The sequence below is a fragment of the Oxyura jamaicensis genome, chromosome 7 (genome assembly GCF_011077185.1).
Source record: "Oxyura jamaicensis isolate SHBP4307 breed ruddy duck chromosome 7, BPBGC_Ojam_1.0, whole genome shotgun sequence".
In the NCBI taxonomy this organism is placed as follows: Eukaryota; Metazoa; Chordata; class Aves; order Anseriformes; family Anatidae; genus Oxyura; species Oxyura jamaicensis.
Window position 1 is genome coordinate 9,275,198 of NC_048899.1, and position 20,143 is coordinate 9,295,340.

The 20,143-nt window shown below is 35.6% G+C and overlaps 1 protein-coding gene across 1 annotated transcript in view; it reads left to right on the top strand.

Annotated features, from left to right (window-relative positions):
• Nucleotides 1-11,816, top strand: part of GAD1 (glutamate decarboxylase 1) — a 32,751-nt gene extending 20,935 nt beyond the window's left edge. Inside the window, exons 14-17 of the mRNA XM_035331800.1 lie at nucleotides 1,231-1,380; nucleotides 2,250-2,357; nucleotides 3,025-3,114; nucleotides 4,836-11,816. Of these exons, the coding sequence (XP_035187691.1) occupies nucleotides 1,231-1,380; nucleotides 2,250-2,357; nucleotides 3,025-3,114; nucleotides 4,836-5,009 (522 nt within the window). The 3' untranslated portion in view covers nucleotides 5,010-11,816. The remainder of the gene's footprint in view (nucleotides 1-1,230; nucleotides 1,381-2,249; nucleotides 2,358-3,024; nucleotides 3,115-4,835) is intronic.
• Nucleotides 11,817-20,143: the final 8,327 nt, after the last annotated feature.

Genomic DNA, 20,143 nt, shown 5'->3' on the forward strand with positions numbered 1-20,143 from the left:
TCCCTTCCCTCCCTTCCCTCCCTTCCCTCCCTTCCCTCCCTCCTTCCTTCCTTTTCTAACATGTCGTTTGCTACTAGAAGATGTTTGTTGAGGAAGTGGTACAAGGCTGTAGAGCAGAGATGTAGGTGTTGTAGGGTTCAGTCCTAGATCAGCCATTTGTTTTCCAGGTGACCCATCTCTAAACTGAACACTTACCATAAAGTGTTATACTTGCCTTTAAAAAGCACTTTGAGATCTAGTGGAGGGAAGCACTAGCCGTTATTTAGTGGCATGCATGCTTATCATGCAAATTTGTAGAGCTTAGGGATATGGTTTAGTGGGGATATGGTTTAGTGGGGACTGTTAGTGTTAGGTCAGAGGTTGGACTTGATGATCTTGAGGTCTCTTCCAACCTAGAAAATTCTGTGATTCTGTGAAATTGTAGGATTTGGGCAAAATTATTTTCTGTGGAGGAATTTTGGTGGGTGTTCTTGTGTTGATCAGCTACATCTGTGGTCTATGACATTCTTAAAAAGACCAGTAATATATTCTAAAGAAGATGCAGACCACTTTAGAAATGTTTCATATATAAACTCTGTGTAACATACAGGAATTTTCTCCTTTGTGCTTCCATCAGAGATCCTTACTTGTAGCCTGTAGATCTCTATTGGTCTGTAGACCATCATTTTAAAGGCTGCAATGCACTCCTTCCCAGTGTTTGCTTATTTTAAAATATTTCTAAGCAAAAACCATCCAGTTTAGATCATCCGTGTTTACAGTTATCACTAATGCTAAGTATCATAAGCTGGAAAATATATTAAGTTGGAGCCTTTGATTTTTTTTTCTAAATTTTCTGTAGCTATATGCAGCACTGAGAAACCACAACTTTATTCTAGTGTATATTTTAATACGTCAAATGTTTAAGTCTTAAAAACACAGCTTTACAGTATGAAGTGGACCAAATTAGTATTGGAAATTAAGAATCCAAATGCATCTGAGGATGTTTTTTCAGTTGCGGATGTCTGGATGTGTAAAACCGTATGACTTCTCAGGAACTGCTAAGGGAACCACCCTAGGTTATAAAATTGCAGCTGTGGCTCAGGTTTATAAAAGAAGGTCAATATTTCATTATTTGGTCCTTTAAAGAACAATTCTTCTGTACATATTTGATATACAGTCTATGTATTATTAATGCATACAGATTCACACTTATGCCGTATGTTTCATATATGTCCATGCTTTTCATTACAGGGTATACTTCAAGGCTGCAATCAAATGTGTGCAGGATATCTCTTCCAGCAAGACAAACAGTATGATGTATCCTATGACACTGGAGATAAGGCGATACAGTGTGGTCGACATGTGGACATTTTCAAATTCTGGTTGATGTGGAAGGCAAAGGTAAATAATAAAATTAGAGTTCAAATATCAGAAATTATTTATTTAATTTATAAGACTCATGTAATGGAAGACTGTTTTTAACACTTCCTTAATCACAATTTCTAAACATACAGGTATCTGAGATTTAAGTAAAAAAAAGAACCATTCAACTTGTAGGACAACATTAGCCATCAATAAATTTGGATGGAAATAATAAGAAAGTTTTAAGTCACTTGATCAGTGTAATTCAGATATAGTCCTGCAGTATAATAATGATAATTTTGATTTTCTTTTACTTCTTCATTCATATAAACAAATATAAGAAAAAAAAGTGTTTTGTTTTGTTTCCTATTTTATTTATTGTCAGTGCTCATCTACTTTTTCTGGGATTATGATCTTTCAAAAAATCAGATACTACAGAAGACCAGTAGGTAGACAATGACTTTATGCAAACAGGCTGTTGTTTTCTGACTTTTTAAAATGCAAAGTTCTAGCAAACTGTTTAGATGAATAAATTAGTTTCCAGATCTTACCGGGTTTCAGTTGAGTTTCTGTTCCATGTTCATGGTCTTTCAACAAAAACTGGGATGCCAAGACTCAGTATTTTTATATTTGAAAACTGAAAAAAATGCTCTTAAAAATATCAGAAGTCTTTGTTTTTATTACCATAAATTTTCTTAAAAACAGAACAAAAGGAAATAGTGATTACAATTAGGACATATTTAGCCGCTTCTATAGTTATTGATTAACTTTACTTTTAAATTATAAGAGATAATTCTGCTAAATGATTTGTCTGAAGCCATTTAAGATTAAAGCCTGTCTGCAAAGTTGATTACATCAGGGGATGAAATACTACTATATAATTAATACTTACTTTGTTTTTAAAACAGGGTACAGTAGGATTTGAAAATCAGATCAACAAATGCCTGGAACTGGCAGAATATCTCTATACTAAAATCAAAAACAGAGAAGAATTTGAAATGGTTTTTGAAGGAGAGGTAAGTTTTCTTTCATTTAACCTATGTGTGGGAGCCAAATCCATATGGAATTCTGAAAACAGTCTTCATACCTCCCATAGTTCAACCCAGTTACGCAGAACTGCTCTTATTTTCCAAAGAATTACATCACTATTGATATCTGGGGAGATTTTTTGGCCAATTATGTGTGGGTTTATATCACAGATGTCAGCTTTATCTCCTTTCTCTCTCCTCTCCAGAGGTCTTTTGAGTTTAGGGCATGAAGAATACCTTAAAGCAATCTATTCGTTCTAAGATTCCACATGCTGCCATGTACATAACTGCAAATCTGTTTTTCTGTGTTCTGTATAAACTCCTGGTATTGTATAAACTCCTGGTTCATAGAATAGCATATCCATTATCTCTTCATTTACTACAAAAAGGAAAATGGGGTTGACCTTGTAGGGAATTTGAAAAGCAGTTCCCCTTAAAACTTCATGAAGGTAGAAGACGTTGACACTTAGCACCCTAAAATGTTGCAAATGGGATGATGTCTAGGGAATCTAAGATAGTAGATGCAAAAAGCAGTACTGTATCTATTTATTTTTTGGCATCCAAGTCTATGCTCTAATATGCTAGCCCACAGAGTGTCTGATTAATCTCTATTATTTTGTTTATTGATGTTTGTGTTTGGTTATTCTTTTTGCAGCCAGAGCATACAAACGTATGTTTTTGGTATATTCCACCAAGTCTCAGGGGCATGCCAGACTGTGATGAGAGACGAGAGAAGTTACACAGGGTGAGACTTATGTGAAAAATATACTCTGCTATTTCAACCCAAAGTATTCTGTTGATTCAAAATAATACGTTCATGTCTTGACGCATGTTCCAGATTCTGGGATATCAGTTTTCTAATTGCTTGTCATGACCTTGATATTTATTCACCTTTGTCTCCTATTGGGGCTGAAGTCACATTTTCCCTATAGAACAACTCAGTTATTCATTGTTTTCTATTACTTCTGTAGTCCCAAAAGCATTTACAGTTTTTAAAAAGCACAAAAAAAGGTCCCCATCCTGTCTGAACCAGTTTGAACACCGTATCAGCAAGAGAAATACAAGGGTAATTATTTGAAAGGGACGGGTAAAGGACATGGAAACCTGTAAGTCTTTTCTCAAGTTTTTATTTTGTTTTTAATTGTGCTTGATTAGTAATGGGTAATTTTGTAATATTTAACTAATTACTGCATTTCAGTGAAAGTGAATACCTTCTGAAAGACTATGGGCTATTTTTTTTTTTAAGAAATGACAGCAAAATGAAGGCATGGTAGAGACACCACCAGAAGAATTTCTCTGTTACTTAGGACTTGAGGGAAGTGAAAGACATTAATTTTGTAACAGCATTTTTGTCAGATAGAAGCGGAATGAAATAAATTAAGCAGAGAAAAGAATTATTTTATAGTTGTAAAAATGAATTGCGTTTTTTTATGCATGGAAAGGAAGAAGAATGGGCCAAATTGGGAGGTTTTGTAGATACTGTTTTGTCTGCAACACACTGGGAAAGAGAACAGGAGAGAACAAAAATTCCTGGATCAACCCAGTGATATGTTAGATAAAGAAATTGCCAAAAGTGAGAGAAAAAAGGAAGATATATAAGACTGGGAATAAGGATGAAATGTTTGACTTGACCACATTAAATGTTAAAGAACGCTATAAAGCATCCTACAAAATAGTTGAGAACCTGAAATCTGACCTTGGCTGGCAGACAGCAGAGCAGAAGACAGAACAGAACAGCAAAACTGCCCTACTCAATCCCAAATATTAAGACGGTTGGAACAGTATTCCTTATAAATTAAAGCGAGGAAGTCAGACTGAGGTAAATGTGCAGTATTGCAAGAATACTGGAAAGTTTCCATGGCTTATGCTAGCAGAAAATATTCTTTATGACAGAGATCTTGTTGAAAAATTTCCACTGTCCCCCTTATTGCCCTGCTAGCAAATTAGCCCTGAGAACACATATATTTTCATTGAAAGTATCCAGGACCCGCAAAAAGTTGGTTCCAGAGTATTTCTGGGGAGGAAAAAATAAAATTATTTATGAAAAGATCATCCATACCTCTTTTTTTCCAAACACTGTAGCAGAGCTGTGCACTTCCAGTACCTGTCATTCAAATATTCGTTGTTCGGGCTATAAGAATGGAAATTAATCAGCATATAGAAATGATATATACGCTAGATATATTAAACTATTACAGACTGAATACACTAGGACGCTAGTGTCTGTCTCGTAATCAAAAAAGATTTCTTAGAAGGTGGGCATTATTTTTGTTGATTTTCCTTTAAGTATCCAATCCTAAACACACACGTAGTTTTTCAAGCTTTTGTTCTTGTATTGCCTTTTTGATCTGTCAATTTCATTCTTTTTTGTTTTCCCCAAATTAAGAAAGGTTGTTATATACAAAGAAAAGATGTAAAAAATTTTGAATCTCTCTCTTTCTCTCTCTCTCGTTTTAATTTCTAAAGGTGGCACCGAAAATCAAAGCGCTGATGATGGAGTCAGGTACTACCATGGTTGGATATCAGCCACAGGGTGATAAAGTCAACTTCTTCCGAATGGTCATCTCAAACCCAGCAGCAACGAAGTCTGACATAGACTTCCTCATTGAGGAAATAGAGAGACTGGGGCAGGAGCTGTAGTGCTATGGTTGAATTATTTATTTCTCTAATTCACTGTTTTCCAGTACTGGCTATTTTTTTTAACCCAGTTCTGCAAAACATGTTTTAAGGAAATTCCCTTTCTGTAAGCTCCAATCTCTTAAGACATCGTTAAACAGCAACAACAAGGTATAGGCTACTAAACCATACATGTATTGGTAGATCATTTTACTGAGGGAAAATGTATTGTCTTGAAGTACTGTTGACTCTTACATTGGTCTTGTTCATTGTAGTCAGCAGGAAATTAGTAAGTACTAAAACAGAAAATGAAGAACTCTGCACAGTACATATGTACAGTATAAATATATATATAATTATATATATACATATATATACATATATATATATAAAGTGGTTATAAACTTAGACCTAAGCCACAGCATGTTTTCTACTTTAAGAGAATTAAGTTTTCCTTCAACAACTAATGACGTGGATAATGTGCTACAGATTTTTTTTGCCAGATAAAATTATAGAAACAGTTAGAAACATTTCTAAAATGTAGATTCTTAGGAGCTAAAAAAAACGTATAACAGTATTAAATCTTATTGTTGGTGCTTCTCTTACATACAAAACAGCAATCTCTAACAGCACCTTTGAGTAAAATAGTTGTATTTCCCCTTTAGTGTCACATCAGGGGATAACAGTAGCAGAGTCATTGTAACAGGTATATTATTGCTGTATTTTTAGAGGTTAATTTGTGTAGATTGTGTATATTATTGTTAATTGACTTTGTGTAAAAGGATTTAAATGTAATAGTTTTACAGCAAGATAACTGTTGAATTGTAGGTATATGAAATATTTGCTTATTTATATGCAGAGATTTACCATGCTGAAGAGTTGTCTTGTATTTTCTTCCATTTGTAATGTATCCTATTTATATATTATTGAAGTTCTAAATAATGTTTATGGTATTTTAGTGTATTTGTGAGCCAAAGAAAAAATACAAAAATATTAGTTGACACTTTCATTTCAATCCTAGTGCCCTTAAAATAATAATTTACAGATAATTTTACTGATTAGAAATAATTCTAACATTGTATATAGATTGTCAAATAATGAAATCCCCTTAATCTATTAGAATTTTCATTTTTATTTATTGTAATGTCAGAATGTCTGTTCAGTGTTCTGAATGCTTTTCTAGTGAATATTGGTTGCTAACCAAGGCCCCTGGTCTTGAGCTGTATTTCAGGACTGATCTGTATGACCATTCTAACTAAATTCTTTGGGAAAATTCCTGAAGGTCTATAGCATTTATATGTGAGTCTTAACCAGCACCATTCTTTTAGTGAAATTAAATTCACTCTGTGGTTGGAGCACATAAAATAAATAGAAACAAAATTCATCTCAGAGTTTTTAAATACAGCTGGCTTGTTGCAACAATTTAAACTGGCCAGGCTTTTCAAAGTATAGACACCAGAGTCATCTGCAGCTTGTTCAGTTTTAATCATTAGATAATCAATACTGCAAAGTGGAAAACTCCACTGGAAGCAGAATAGTGGAATGAAATGAAAATCCAATAGTTCTCTGTCTACAGAATTACTGTCATGGTGATAAATGGAATATGCTGATTTCAAACCTCTTCATACATGCTTCTATGTCTATTACCCATGCAAGTCAATCATTAGTTGGGCTTTCTTTTCCTTTTTTTTTTTTTTTTTCTTCTCCAAATCAGCAATAAAATCTAATTATTTTAGAAATTTTAAGTGAAATGCAGTCACACTATGCCATATTCACAGCTTCTCTGACCCTCTTCAGTTCTGTGGAAGGACAGACAGCTACAGACAGCAGATACTCCCATCCTGCAGGTGCCACAGTCTGTCTTCTGAGGATGCTGTCTTACATCTTCAGCGGGGTCAGAACAGGTAGAAAGAAGAATCTGTAAAATAATAAATGTCACGTCATATAGCACAGCCTTTCCAACTTTTTGTAGGACTATTGTTCATCCCTTTTACATAACATTCTGCAAAGCCTTTTCTTGATATCCTCCAAGTTAAATCTAAAATGATTATAAAATTGTCATTGCTTTCTAAGTTTATGGTTATGACTTTCAAAAGATTATATACATCATTATGTTTAAGCCTTGAAACCCCTGCTAATCCCACCAGTACAGTATTTCTTTAGTAGGTTCTTTTCATCAAAATAGTGCAGTTGGTATCTTTGTTTTTTTAAACTTAAACCATAACCTTCCTTAATTATAAGGCTGATATCTTACCATGCCTTTACTAGTTAACAGTTTTTAATGTAAACAGCTATGCTGTAAGACCTGAGTCCTGCCACACAGAAGCAGTGTGAATATTGAACCAGTACCAACTGCCACAATATTAATTGTTATTCTTTATAGATATAAGCTATTCATCAAAACCAGAGGGCCTCTCACACTGTTTTTAGGATTATAGAGTCAAGTTTGTTTTGAAGGGAGAGTACTGTCACATTTCAGTTCAAAGGCTTCTGCCTGAAATCTGGTCTCTATCACAATTTTACTTTATTCAAAGTCCAGCTACAGAAGGTTGAGTCCTTAGTCCTTCTGGTTTATGAGAAACAACATGAACTAGAATAATCAACGCAAATGCATTTAACTACTGACCTTACTTCACTAGGGTATTTTGTGTCCTCCACACCAGCAGCACCATAGTCATTGTGATTTCTTCTAACAGTTCCTAGGTGAAAATTTCTAACTTCCTGCACCTCCTTTGTCAGGATATTTCAGCAGCAGTATTACAAAGCCGGAAGATCACAATTTACCCTTAATCCTCTAACCTTAACGTTTTAACCTCATGGGTCTTGTATCCAGATCATCATCTTGATATGATAGTAACAATCTATGGTATTTGAAATTTTATATCCCCTAGAAGCATATAAACTAGGTAAAAAGAATTATCTGATATAACTGACTGCAAAACTATAGGAAAGACTTTAATATGGTTTACTGGCAGCAAGGCTTGGACAGTCTGTTGCTGTAGTCAGAAATAGATCTAGATCTCCTCAGCACGTATATCGTGTTTTGCTCACTAGAATTTCAGCTTCCTTACTTAGTGGAGTATCTTGCTTTTTGGAGGTAAGAAGCATCAGAGGTTTTAGCTGTTGCCATTGATGTTTTTTATACAGAGGGAAGATTTATACAGAACTCCTCCTGCTTGCCTGAGAAATGAGAAAGTTATCACAGAGGTGCTTTCTGTAAAGATTGGAGCTTTAAATCTATCTTCCTACACTCTGAATTTTATCTTGCCTATCTGCAGTGTTATGTCTTGACACAGGTGATACTTACAGGTTGTTTTGTTTTTAGTCTAGTGTTTTTTTTTTTTTTTTGGTGTGTGTGAAGCTTTTAATTCTAATATCAACTCCAGAGTGCTTCCCTATTACATGTACTGGCTTCCACATGCACAGGGCTCATACTAGGTTCTCACCTGGTTAGCTGATTTTAACAGAGCAATTATGGTCATCAGTAGGAAAACTCATCTGTGTTTTCTTATCAGGTAATTTTCATCTTGGTAATATATTACAGCTTCTCAAACAAAAGCTTATCTGGAATATTCCTGTTTTTTAATCCATATGCTATTACACATGAGAGATCAGGAAGTATGGATATACAGAAGTGTTGACTAATTCAAAGCATTACAATTCCAGGTGAGTAACTTTGCTTTTCTGAGGTTTAAAATATAGCAATTTTGTCTTTAAAATCACACTGACAATCACTGTAATTTGGGCAGGTGAATTCAGATCAAATAAATAGGCAAGGTTTTAGCTGAACACGTAGCTGCAGAGCTTATTAACTGAAATGATTTTTATAGAAAAGACTGATCATTAGATGAAAATCAACAGCAGCTGTTGATTTTGAATTAGAAGAATTCTGGTTGTATTACTAAAGGTACTTTTCTGGAGAAGATAGATTATACCATTCATTGCAGACAGAAAGAACCAGGGGCCTTGAAAGTAGCCCAGGATTTTAAAATAATTGAACGATGATTCATAATCTGTTTTTTGAATGGTGACAAATATGAAGAGATTTTTTAAACAGAATCTCTGTTTTGTGGTTAAAGAAATGTCGAAGTTATAAAGAAGATATGCAATGCAGTTTTAATTTTTCAATAAAAGTTGATCTTAAAACTGTCTTATTTGTCTCATATAATTTTTGTGAGCTCTTTTGTTTCCTTAAGAATATGAGACAAAAGCCATATGTTATCCTTCACATTAAAAAAAAAAAAAAAAGGCAAATTCTAAGGCCACTATTTAGTTTTAATTATGAATTGAATGTCAGCTTGTACCAACACAGACTGAGGAAGAACCCCAAGCTCTGAACATTGATCTTTGAAGAGGGTAGTTTAGATATTAGTAATGTGTAAAAATGCTTAAAAAGAATGTCTGTATGGTGTTTTGTGTGGTTTCTGAAATTCTCATCCAACTTATTCATACAGAGGATCCAGGAAAGTGAAAAAAGAACTTTGGAATGGGTTAAAAAATGAGATCAAACTGTTCTGGTAAAAATTATTCTATTTAATCTGTGAATATATTTATAAAATTTATATTCTTGTAATGTGGGTCTTACTTTCAGGAAGATTTGAATACACAGTTAATTTTGCATGCTATGCCAGGCCACTGTTTGATCTCGGTGTTTATTTACTAAGCATATTTAAATCTGCGCGCAATCAGAATTATGATGTTTTTATGCAATCAAAAAGTCCTCTTGACAGAAAAAGGATTTTTCTGTACAAATAAATAAGTAAGTAACAAAAGAATGGGACTAGGATTAAAAGTGTTTTAGAAGGTATTATGTTTCAGCAGTTAAGTGCTTGTCTGACAAGAAAGATACAGGGATGCCCCCACAGGAGGAGCCCCCACAGCGTCCTATGGCGACAACCCTGTGAAATCAGTGCTATGGGATACTGGGTGACTGATTGCAAGTGTTGAAATTTTGCATAGCAGAAAATCTATGATTATTCTTATCAAAGTTAGTCAGGCAGTGCAATTAGAACCGTCTTTCTTTGGATGAGGGTTCAGCCACTTTTTGTAGTAAGCTTTACAATGTGCAGTCATTTATAGTAGAGATGTTACCTTGAAATACGAGGATTGGCAACTTTATGTTTGTGAGTCAAGTAAATATGTTGTGTAAGAATAATTTTGGAAAGGTGTACAAGGGAAGCCTAATCTTACTATCACAGAACTCCACAGAAGAACTGTTGCTGATTGCATGAATCAATCTTACCCATTCCTGGAACTGAAAGACCATTTCAACAGAATGGGACCCTATATTTGAGGTAGAAAAATATACTGAAATTCTTATATTCCCTTAAATAAAAAAACGGGGGTGGGGGATATGCATAATGCAATTGACATCAAACAAATCCAGTGTGTTTTATATAGAGTCATATGTTTCAATATACAACAGAAACTGAGTTTGAGCAGAAAATAGTTGAAAGGTGAAGTCTATAAGAATGCATAACTTCAGGGAAATATTGTTTTGTTTATTTTTTCCTACTCAGACTTAAATGAAGCATAATAATTACAAACTACAAGTCTTTTCATGTGTAAATATAGTATGAACTAATGATTTTTGGCAAAAATTGAATTATATAATATATGTGTATCAATCTATATATGCATGATACATACACGATATATGTATTGTGTATAACATGAAATAGGTAATTTAAAAAAATGGTTTCCAGACCATGTTTTGGGGTAACCTGCCACTCTACTGTGGGAGTCAAAATATTTTAATTCTTTGTGTATTAAATATATTGGAAAATGAGAATAAATTTTGAATTCATAGAAGCATAAAAATATTTTTTTTTCATGATACAGACAAGTAGTGATTAATTACTGCCATGTACATTTGTGCACTATCCATAGAAACGTCATTGATTTTAAATAACATGTAACACAGATTTGATTTTGATTACTTTTAGGGTAAGATGAGCATCCTGCAGGTGGGATGAGGTTTATTAAGAACTGTTTTTTTTATTTTTCCAAGTTAAAAAATTTGATGCAGCAAAAAAAAAAGGGGGGGGGGGGGGCATGAGAAAGTTATATGCTGCAAAGAATTTTTTTAAATCCAGTCTCTAAGTGTGGCATGTAGATAAAATAATGTAATGCACTAAAATAAAATAATGGAAGATGAATGTATCTTTTGTGAGTATTAAGGAGATTTCTGCTTATGCAAAGATTGTTTAATCAGTAAAATGTTAGGACGTGAATGAGATTTGCTAGTTTTGTACAGCTCACTGATGTCAATAGAATCATATCTCCCTAAATTTCTTCTTTAGTGTTTTATAATTTGCAGATTGCGACAGTTACGCTTAGGGTGATGACAGATGAATCTAGAGTACTTCATCAAGAACTGGAACTAAGCTAATGAAGAGGAAATGAGAATATGAAGTATCAACAGAAAGCAAAGTCTAAAAGGATGGCTGCTCAACATGGAAGGATTGGGATTTCATTGGAGTATTTGGGAGATTTGGACTTCTAAACAAAGCAGAATTAAATTTATGGTTAGAATAAAAGATAAGCTGAAATTTTTAAGTAGACCAGTAAAAACAGATAAACTTTCTGGTTTTCTGTTTTAATAGATTTATCTACCAAGGAAAAGTGGAGCATAATTTAGTAATGTTGATAATAGAAAAATTAGAAGATAAGATATTGCATACCTTGATTTATTTCTGCTGTTTATTAGGTAATCTGTTTGGCATCTGAATATAATTCTTTTAGGTTGGATAAGTATACTTTATACATGTATTTGTAAGTGTATTTATTTTCCTTGATATAGGACACATGCATGTACATAGTATGTATCAGAAAAAAAAAAGTTATTGCATGGTGTTGACCATTTTGTGGAACATCTGCAAAGATTCTTAAAGTATAACATTAAACTAGTATTTCATGAAGGAAGTAGTAAATTATTTTCCCTTACCTTTGAAAATGTGTGTGTGTATGTTGTATGTGTATATGAATGATTAAATCTCTGTCACAAATTTCTTAAATTAGATGCTTTTTAACAAGGTACTGTTCCTAGTTAATCTGAGAAAAGTTGATTTGATCCAGGAATTACTGTGTGAAAAATTTTGGCTTTTTTCTGTGTAGAAAGTAGTTGTCCCACAGCGATGTGAGAGAAAATATGTAACAGTATTACAGGTGATAGGAAGTGGAGAAAAACTAAGTTGAATGTTTCAAGAAAGCCTAGAAATGGACAGTAAAAGCAAAATCAACAAATGTAAGTGCAATTACTTTAACTTAGGCCTACAGAAGCCTTTTATCTGTGACCATAACGTAAACTGACTTCAAATCCTATCCACTGAAAGTGTGATAAAAGCAATTGTTTGGATAATCCTGGCATATAAAGGAAACATACTGTCCTTTAAAATAAGGAAATCTTGAATATTATCTTTGAGCTGGACAAGTACAAGGTATAGTAAAAGCAACATGAGATAGGCAGAAGATAATTCTCATTCAGGGTCATGTTGGTCAATTCTTATTAAGTATTCTAAAGATTGCACATATTATAAATTATGATCGCTGTTCAATATATTGCTTTATTAATTAGTACTTTTCCTGGTCCCCAGCAAAAAGGGCCATTAATCTCAATTAAGCTTCTTGCTTTACATTTGGGAAATCTGCCTGCAGGGTAAGACTGACATTTGTGGGAATAGGGCCAGATTGACCACTAGATTGTATAAAATGAACTCTTTCTTTCCATTACTTTGACTTTTTTATGATTCCCTGTTGCAACGTCTGGCCATGAGCATTCTTTAAAGCAAAGGACCTAAGTGACTGTGTCTGTTTCAGCTAATGCACTTCTCTGCTACACACATAGCACAGCCAGTTCACTAGAAGAGAGTCAGGTTTAGTTTCCCTGTTCTAAATGCCCCGTATCAGTGAATTGTCTTTTTTGTTCTTGTTATTACTTAGACGTAGTGAAACATAATTATTCTGTAGGTTAATTACCAACTCTGCTGTGTTACAGTATAATGCAATGCATATTCTCTTGTCTTCCAAAGGACATCAGGTCTTCTTTTTTTGCAAGATATAATGAGAAGTCAGATTGCTAATTTGTGACCGGGCTCCCTAGCAGTGAGAATTGTAATTGCCATCAGACAGCTCCCTCTGCTTTCCTAAGTGAGTACACACAGACTCTGATTGCAGCATTAGAGCTAGTGTTGCAGTTGAAAGAAAACACATTTCTTCCTTTTGAATACATCAACATCACTTATAAGAGAGCAATCAGGCCAGTTATTTCTACAATTCTCCTTCCCTAAAAATCTAATTTTTATTTATTTATTCCCAGAAATTTTGTGTCTGTAATGTAAATAATTACACATTGCTATTGTTGAAAAACTTTGGAACGTATGCTGATTTTCTATATGTAATAGTTCTGTAGTTGTACAAATACTGATATACTGGAAGAATTCCAGGGTGTCTGAGGAATTTGGTGACTTTCTTTCACCCTGTAGCTCCATCCAGAGCTATTTCCAGTAAGCTGACAAAGTCATCAAAAGAAGAAACTGAGATCAGGGGGTTGTGCCACAGAGACCCGGGTAGATAAGAAAATGCAGATGACTCAAACTTAAAACAGGAATGCCTCTTCCCATCTCATCTTTTAACAAAAAGAGATAATTAAAAAAGCTTCAGTGAACAAATGGCCTCTGCTTGGGACCTTGTCCTCACATTAGGGTTTATAAAGTGCACTACTAATTCATCTATTTAAGTGAGCTTAAATCATGTACAAGTATACATCTCTAGGCTTGCAACATCAGGTAAAGGTAAATAACACTTTGTTTATCCATCCCTCTTCACAGCATTGCACATTGCAGATCCTTCCACTAAATGGAAGAAGAGATCCTTACAAGTGCACGTATGTGTCTGCACGCACGTGCATGCACACCTGTAAGTGAGTGCAAGAAAGGTTTCTCTGTCAGGCTACCAAACCAACCTCATATCTATGTTTGAATGGAAGAGTAGATGGGGTGGTTCTCCTGTTGTGAGAAAGCAAAACCAGCTCAGACACCCCGACCTTGGTGGGTGTCTCAGGTACAAATAAAAGGGGAAAGAGAGATGATGTGATCTGTGGTGATATACCAGAGTCATATAGTCCCAAGCTGAGGACAACAGTCACACAGGGCTTTATTTTACTATATTTTTCAACATAGTAAAATTGCCCAGTAGACAAAAGCAAGCATACAGCACATTTAAGACTGAATAATTTGCAAAGTAGTAAAGCATTAGAAGTCAATAAATTACTTGATAACAATCTACACTCTAGGTGACACTCACTACTTAGTTTGAAATAAATACCACTTTAAAATATGTAGTTTTGTAAGAATACATTGAGTGTATGTAAATAATTACCTGTCACTAAATATTTATTTATGTAATTTTATGTGAACGGGATTTTTCTAGCAGTAATATTTTTCATTACATCCATAGGTACTAGAAACACTTTTTAAATTTTTACCATCCACATCGCTCAGCAAAGGGGAACAGAGGAATTGTTTAGAAAGGTAATGCTTTCTTTTACCCATGTTAATTTATTTTTAACTATTTTAAATCATGTTCATTTGCTGATAGTGTGTATGCCTATCAAATTATGTGTTTGTTTCCTAGCCTAAATAATGCAAGTTTTGTTACTGAAATCATTTGAAATGGCAAAAGGCAAAGCAAAACAGTGGAAAACACATTAATAACTGTTGTAATGACTTAGAGAAGCAAGTGATGTGAGCTAACAGGTTATTAGCTTCTCTCTCCTTGCTTTGTATCCCATGTGCTCTCTTGAAATGCAGATTCAACAATCTGGGCAGCTGTTTGTCAGTTAAAATAAACAGTACCAAGGATACAGAAAAATGGGGGCCCATTTCCTATCACTTTATAACCAGGCTTTTATGCCTGGTTGTGAATGGGATGTGAGATGTGGTAGGTTCTCATCCACCAAAACCAACTCACACTTCCACTCTCTGTCTCTCTCACACACATTTACAATTCAGTTACTGTTTAAAGACTTTATAGCAAGTTACGCTGAAGCTTCTCGTGGACGACTGTGTGTATATATACATATGGCTCTATATCTGACTTCTAGCCAACACCTGGATTAGATACTCAATAAAAAGCAAAGAAAACTACAAAATAGATCTAAAATACACATATATAAAATATATAAAATGTTAGAAAGAATTTAGCAGTCATTTGGTTTTGCTTTCTTTAGTTATATGCTACAAATTACTTTTTAACTACCTTATAAACTGAAGGTATTTATCATGAAATTCATATTTATCCATGCTCTACAAGCCACATTGTAATTGTAACTAGTACTATGAGGTCTGATTCATCTGTAGGTCTCTGGACTCAGTAATGTCTTAGAAGATAGAGCAGTTGAATTGCTTTTAGCTGGTTCAGTAATCGTTGCAGTTGTTTTGCATTTGACTGTAATTGCTGGGATTTAGTGGGGTTGCTTTAAAAAACAAACAGAAAACCATCAAAAAATGACAATGTTAACAATTTATGCAGTTAGGTTGTAATCTGTTGATGGCTGTCTAACAGATTAAGACCTGACAGCATAAGTAAGAAGATAATATAGAACTTAAACAAAAAGCAGTAAATTCACCCTCATGTAATTCTGTTGTATTTTAGTGAAATTGAATGAATAAAAACTAGGGCCAAATTTAACGGACTAGGACCAGGTGTACTGCTATGGTTCCATGAGGAATGTGGTCACAGTAGGAGAAATAGACTGGTATGATGGAGAATGAGCCATGGGTGACCACAGGAGATGCTCTGCATCCTGCATCCCTGTAACATCAGGTTCATATTTCATGGCTAAACATCCAACAGCTTTAACCTGCCAATCTTTGCTGCTGTGATACAGCTGCACAGAATGGTAGGAGAATGGACATTTTAAAGTCTGAGCAAAAGACAGTAGCCAATTTTATTAGAGAGGGTGCAAGGAGTCAAAACAAGGGAAACAATAAATGAGCTAGGAATCTCCCACAAATCTTACAATGCATTTTTAACAGACAAAAGTTGCTTATACAAAATGGAGATTTGCAATGGAAGTAGTACTACTGCCTTTCATATTTTAATATGAAAAAATACTTTTCTGTAAAGTTTGCATACAGCCCCCACTAAGCAGATTTTGTGTTTCCCAGTGGGCTCTCAGTAGTCATTAAAGACAAGCAATAACTGGAGGGAAGGACAGAAGGTGGAAAATAGCACACAGGCGGCTGGGTGAGGACAAAGCTCACATCAAGACCTGAACCAGAGAAGTGCTCCCAAGCAGGCTGTAACTGTCAGCCTGTGACTTCTTCAGCTCCTGCTGGATCAGGGCCTTATCAGGGCAATTTCTGAGTCTTGCACTACTCCTTGTTCCTTTTCTAAACAGTTCTGTGGCTTCCCTTGAAACCAGTGGGTAAACTGCCATGTCCCCTTTTATTTCCTGGCCACAGTAATTTCCTCCACACTTCTAGACTATTTACGTTGACTGCATTTTTCCCCTTCATGCTGACTTAAGTAGGAAAAAATTCAAATGATTGTCTTTCATGTTCTTCAAGTTGCTTTGCTGTGTCTTTCTTAGAAGTTTCTCAGCCCTGTTCCAGCAGTGCCTGAGCTTAGGGTAACATCCTAGTTTGTGATGGGATCTAAAAGCCATGTGGAAAATCCGTTAGGGCACTGGCCCTGAGACCAAATCAAGGCAAGACACTCAAAGAAATACTCTAGGTAGGTGATGTCTGTGTTCCTGAGAACAGCTGTAAGACCTTCCAGAAACATCTTTGAAAGTCCTAGTTAATGCTTTGTTCATCAGTTACAACGCAACAAAATGCTACCCCTACAAGTAGGAAGGAAGAAGCCCTCCAATGGTTAAGATGCAATCATTATTGGATTATCCTCACAATGTGTTGTACGTAAAAGCTAGTCACTGCGTTCAAATAAGTACTGGTCCCTACAGGACTCAAACACCTTATCTCTAACGGTGATCTACCTCGAACAGCAAGAGAAGAGACAGTGACTGAAGGAACAAAGGGGTGGTACCAGTCTTTCAGCTGGTACATGACACTAAGTCACCAAGTCTGTTGATTACACTGAAACCTGCAAATCTCAAAGTAAACAAAACACATTCCAGCACATCCCAGTGGGACCCAGCTGGACTCAGCAGCTACCAGCTCCCAAACTTTGTGTTTGCTGAGGAAAGCATTTGAGCAGGTGGTATTAGCAAGGACCGTTGAATCACTCTTGTCAGCAGCATGGAAAAACATTATTGTTCTGTGTCATTTGGCTTTCACTGTGGTGAATTCAGATGACAAACTGCTCATTTGATGCTTAAGCTCAAAACGTGTGTGACAGCCTCTGCTGCTGCCTTTAGGACTCTGCAGAATGTAGAGTGAGCTCCGTCTGTCTGCAGTGAAATGGAAAACCCACATGAAATAAATGCCCATGCAGGGATATTGCATCTTATCATGAGTTATACTTTAATTTAGTTTAACATACTTAGATAGCTGTGGAAGTAAGTTCTGACATATTTACTCCTTCTAAAACTCATTGGTTTTGCTAATTCCCTCAAGAAGTCCTGTAGCATTTCCTCTTTGGAAACGGTGCCAAGAGTGCTCGGGTAGCCTAGCCAGTGAAGGAAGAATTAACCTCAACTTCAGCCTTTAGCCATGTTCATTAGTACATGTGAGAGAGCACAAAGTCAACTTTCTGAGGAAAAAGGCAGGGTAGTGCATTGGGATGACACTGCTTAATGGCTAGGTTCTTAGGTTCTGATTATATCCCAAGACTTCTCTTTTTTCCTAACCATTTTCTGTTGTTATTGTTTCCTCCAGTGGCAATTCTTAAAAAGAAAGATCCTCTGGCTGGCTTTAATGAACTTTACCTGCAGCATATGCTATCAAGTAGCATTCTTTCTAGGATTTTAAGGTAACTATTTGAGAAATGTTAGCATAGAAGATTGCCACTCCCAGGGCATATATTGTATTATGTTACCAGTTTGTCTGATAGCATTCCGAATTCCAGATCTAATTTCCAAATAAATAAAGTTCACAAGGTCCCAGCAGAGGCATCCCGCTGTCTCAGTGATGTGATAAATAACAGTGAAAACTTAGTAGATCCTACTCTTGCTTAATGCCTTCCCCTCCCACCACCACCCCCCCCCCCACGGAAAAAAAAAAAAAAAAGGCTTTCTAGTGGAAGATAAAAGAATCCTTTCCCTTAAGGCCTGAAAGAAAAAAAAAAAAAAAAAGTTATCAGCTACTGTGGCAGTAGAAAATAAATCACAAAAGATTTCACAGGGCAAGAAGAGATAAAGGAGAAGAAGAAGATTTTTATTTTTATTTTTCTGAAGGGAGGTTAAAGATAGCTTAAGAAATACACAGTTGTGGAAGCTTTCATAGAACATGTCAGGGATGAAAATAATTCAAAACGTAACAAAGACTAAAAAGATCCTTTCCTGAGGCTAAGGCAGATTGCTTTCTCTGAGCTACCAATGTATTGTTTCAAGCGTGGCTGGAAAGAGGCTAATGGTGTTTAGTTTGTAGCTGTCCAAAAGATGGAGGAATGTGGCCTTCTGTGACTAATGAATGCTCGTAGGAGGGTTGTCAGAGAGCTGGAGCTCCATAAGCAGGGAAGAGGAGTATTGTGAACAGTACGTGTAGCCTATGTAGTCAGATCATCCCAGTGTCACTGTCCTAGTGTGCTATTTGTCCTGCATAACCAGAATTCTCTGTGATAACATTTGTTTTATCCCTTCTTTCTGTAAAGAGGGACCTTCTAGGACCTACATATTTCTTCTCTCGTACTATTTGCATGTCCCAGGCACGACAAAGTGGCAGAAGCCCAGCAGCAGCAATCTGTGAGATATGACAGCATTTTTATAAGTGGCTGTTGTGGATGATACCAGTTTCTAAAGGACACTGTTCTGTATTCAGGCAAACAGAGGAAAACGTCAGGGTTTCCCAGAGAGGCAACTTTCCTGTAATTGTGCCTCGGTACATATGCCATTCCTGTTTCTTAGGGCTTTTAGAGCTGCTCTTGTGGGTTGAGAGCCAAATCTGGGAAGACCAAATCTATAAAATGAAATACTGGGGATGAAACCATCACAGGGTTGTCTTTTGTTCCTGATACTGAATAACTATATTTGGCACTCCTGGTCAAGTCTGTCAAGCCAAATGCAATTTCTTTTCTTAATGTTTAGCATGTTTGCAATAATTCTTTAAGGCCTATAGAAAAGGTCTGGACTTTCTGGCAAGAAGAGCCTTGTGTTCAACCTTTGTGGCAGGTACAGTAAATGGAGCAACATTCAAGATGGACAGTAAAAGATTTAATACATTGTCCATTTTTAATTTGAGACCTCTTTAGCATAAGCCTTTCTCCTGTACTGCTTTCTTCCAGTGGAGTCTTCATCAATAGATGTTCCTAACATCTCTCAGCAGAACCTAGCGATTAGATAATACAGTCAAGATGTACGTTTGTGTCTCTGTTCTGCTGCTGGTTTGTCTCAAAGAATAAACCTTGAGCTGGGAAACTCAGAAGTAGAGGTTTTGTTTGTTTGTTTGTTTTTGTACATACCTAAGTTTGTCATTTCTGTTTCATTCTCAGCTCTCAATAAGGGTTGTTAGAAGCAAAGTGTGGCAGACTTCTTCATTAAAAATAAAGGAATTTAGAGCCTTTTATAGAACCATAACTGGAATAGTACGTACCACTGTAGAAAGTACTGGACAACCAAGACATACTCTAGAAGGGATTCTAGTGAGCAAAAACACTTCTTTTCTTTGGTTTATTATGTTTAACAAAACAGGATTTAACATGTTCTTGGTAAACAAAAAGGATTGCAGCAGCAAATCTTTGACTCTCACTCAAGTCTCTTATTGTATGCTATTTCTAAAACTCCTAATTTTTGGCTAACCACTTGGGTTGAAAATGACTGACAAATAGCACATGTAAGTATCATGTAATGAAGTGGTTTAAAATTACTTAATTTATCCTCCATTATAATCCCTCCTTACACAACATCTCTAGCTACAGTACTTCTAAAGCCAGCTGCTATCTGCAGCTGAATAGTAGCAGGCCTATTAAGCCTCTTAAATACTTGCATTCTAATTCCTAAATTGGGTGGCCAGAACCTTAGTCTGAGCAATTTGCTTCTA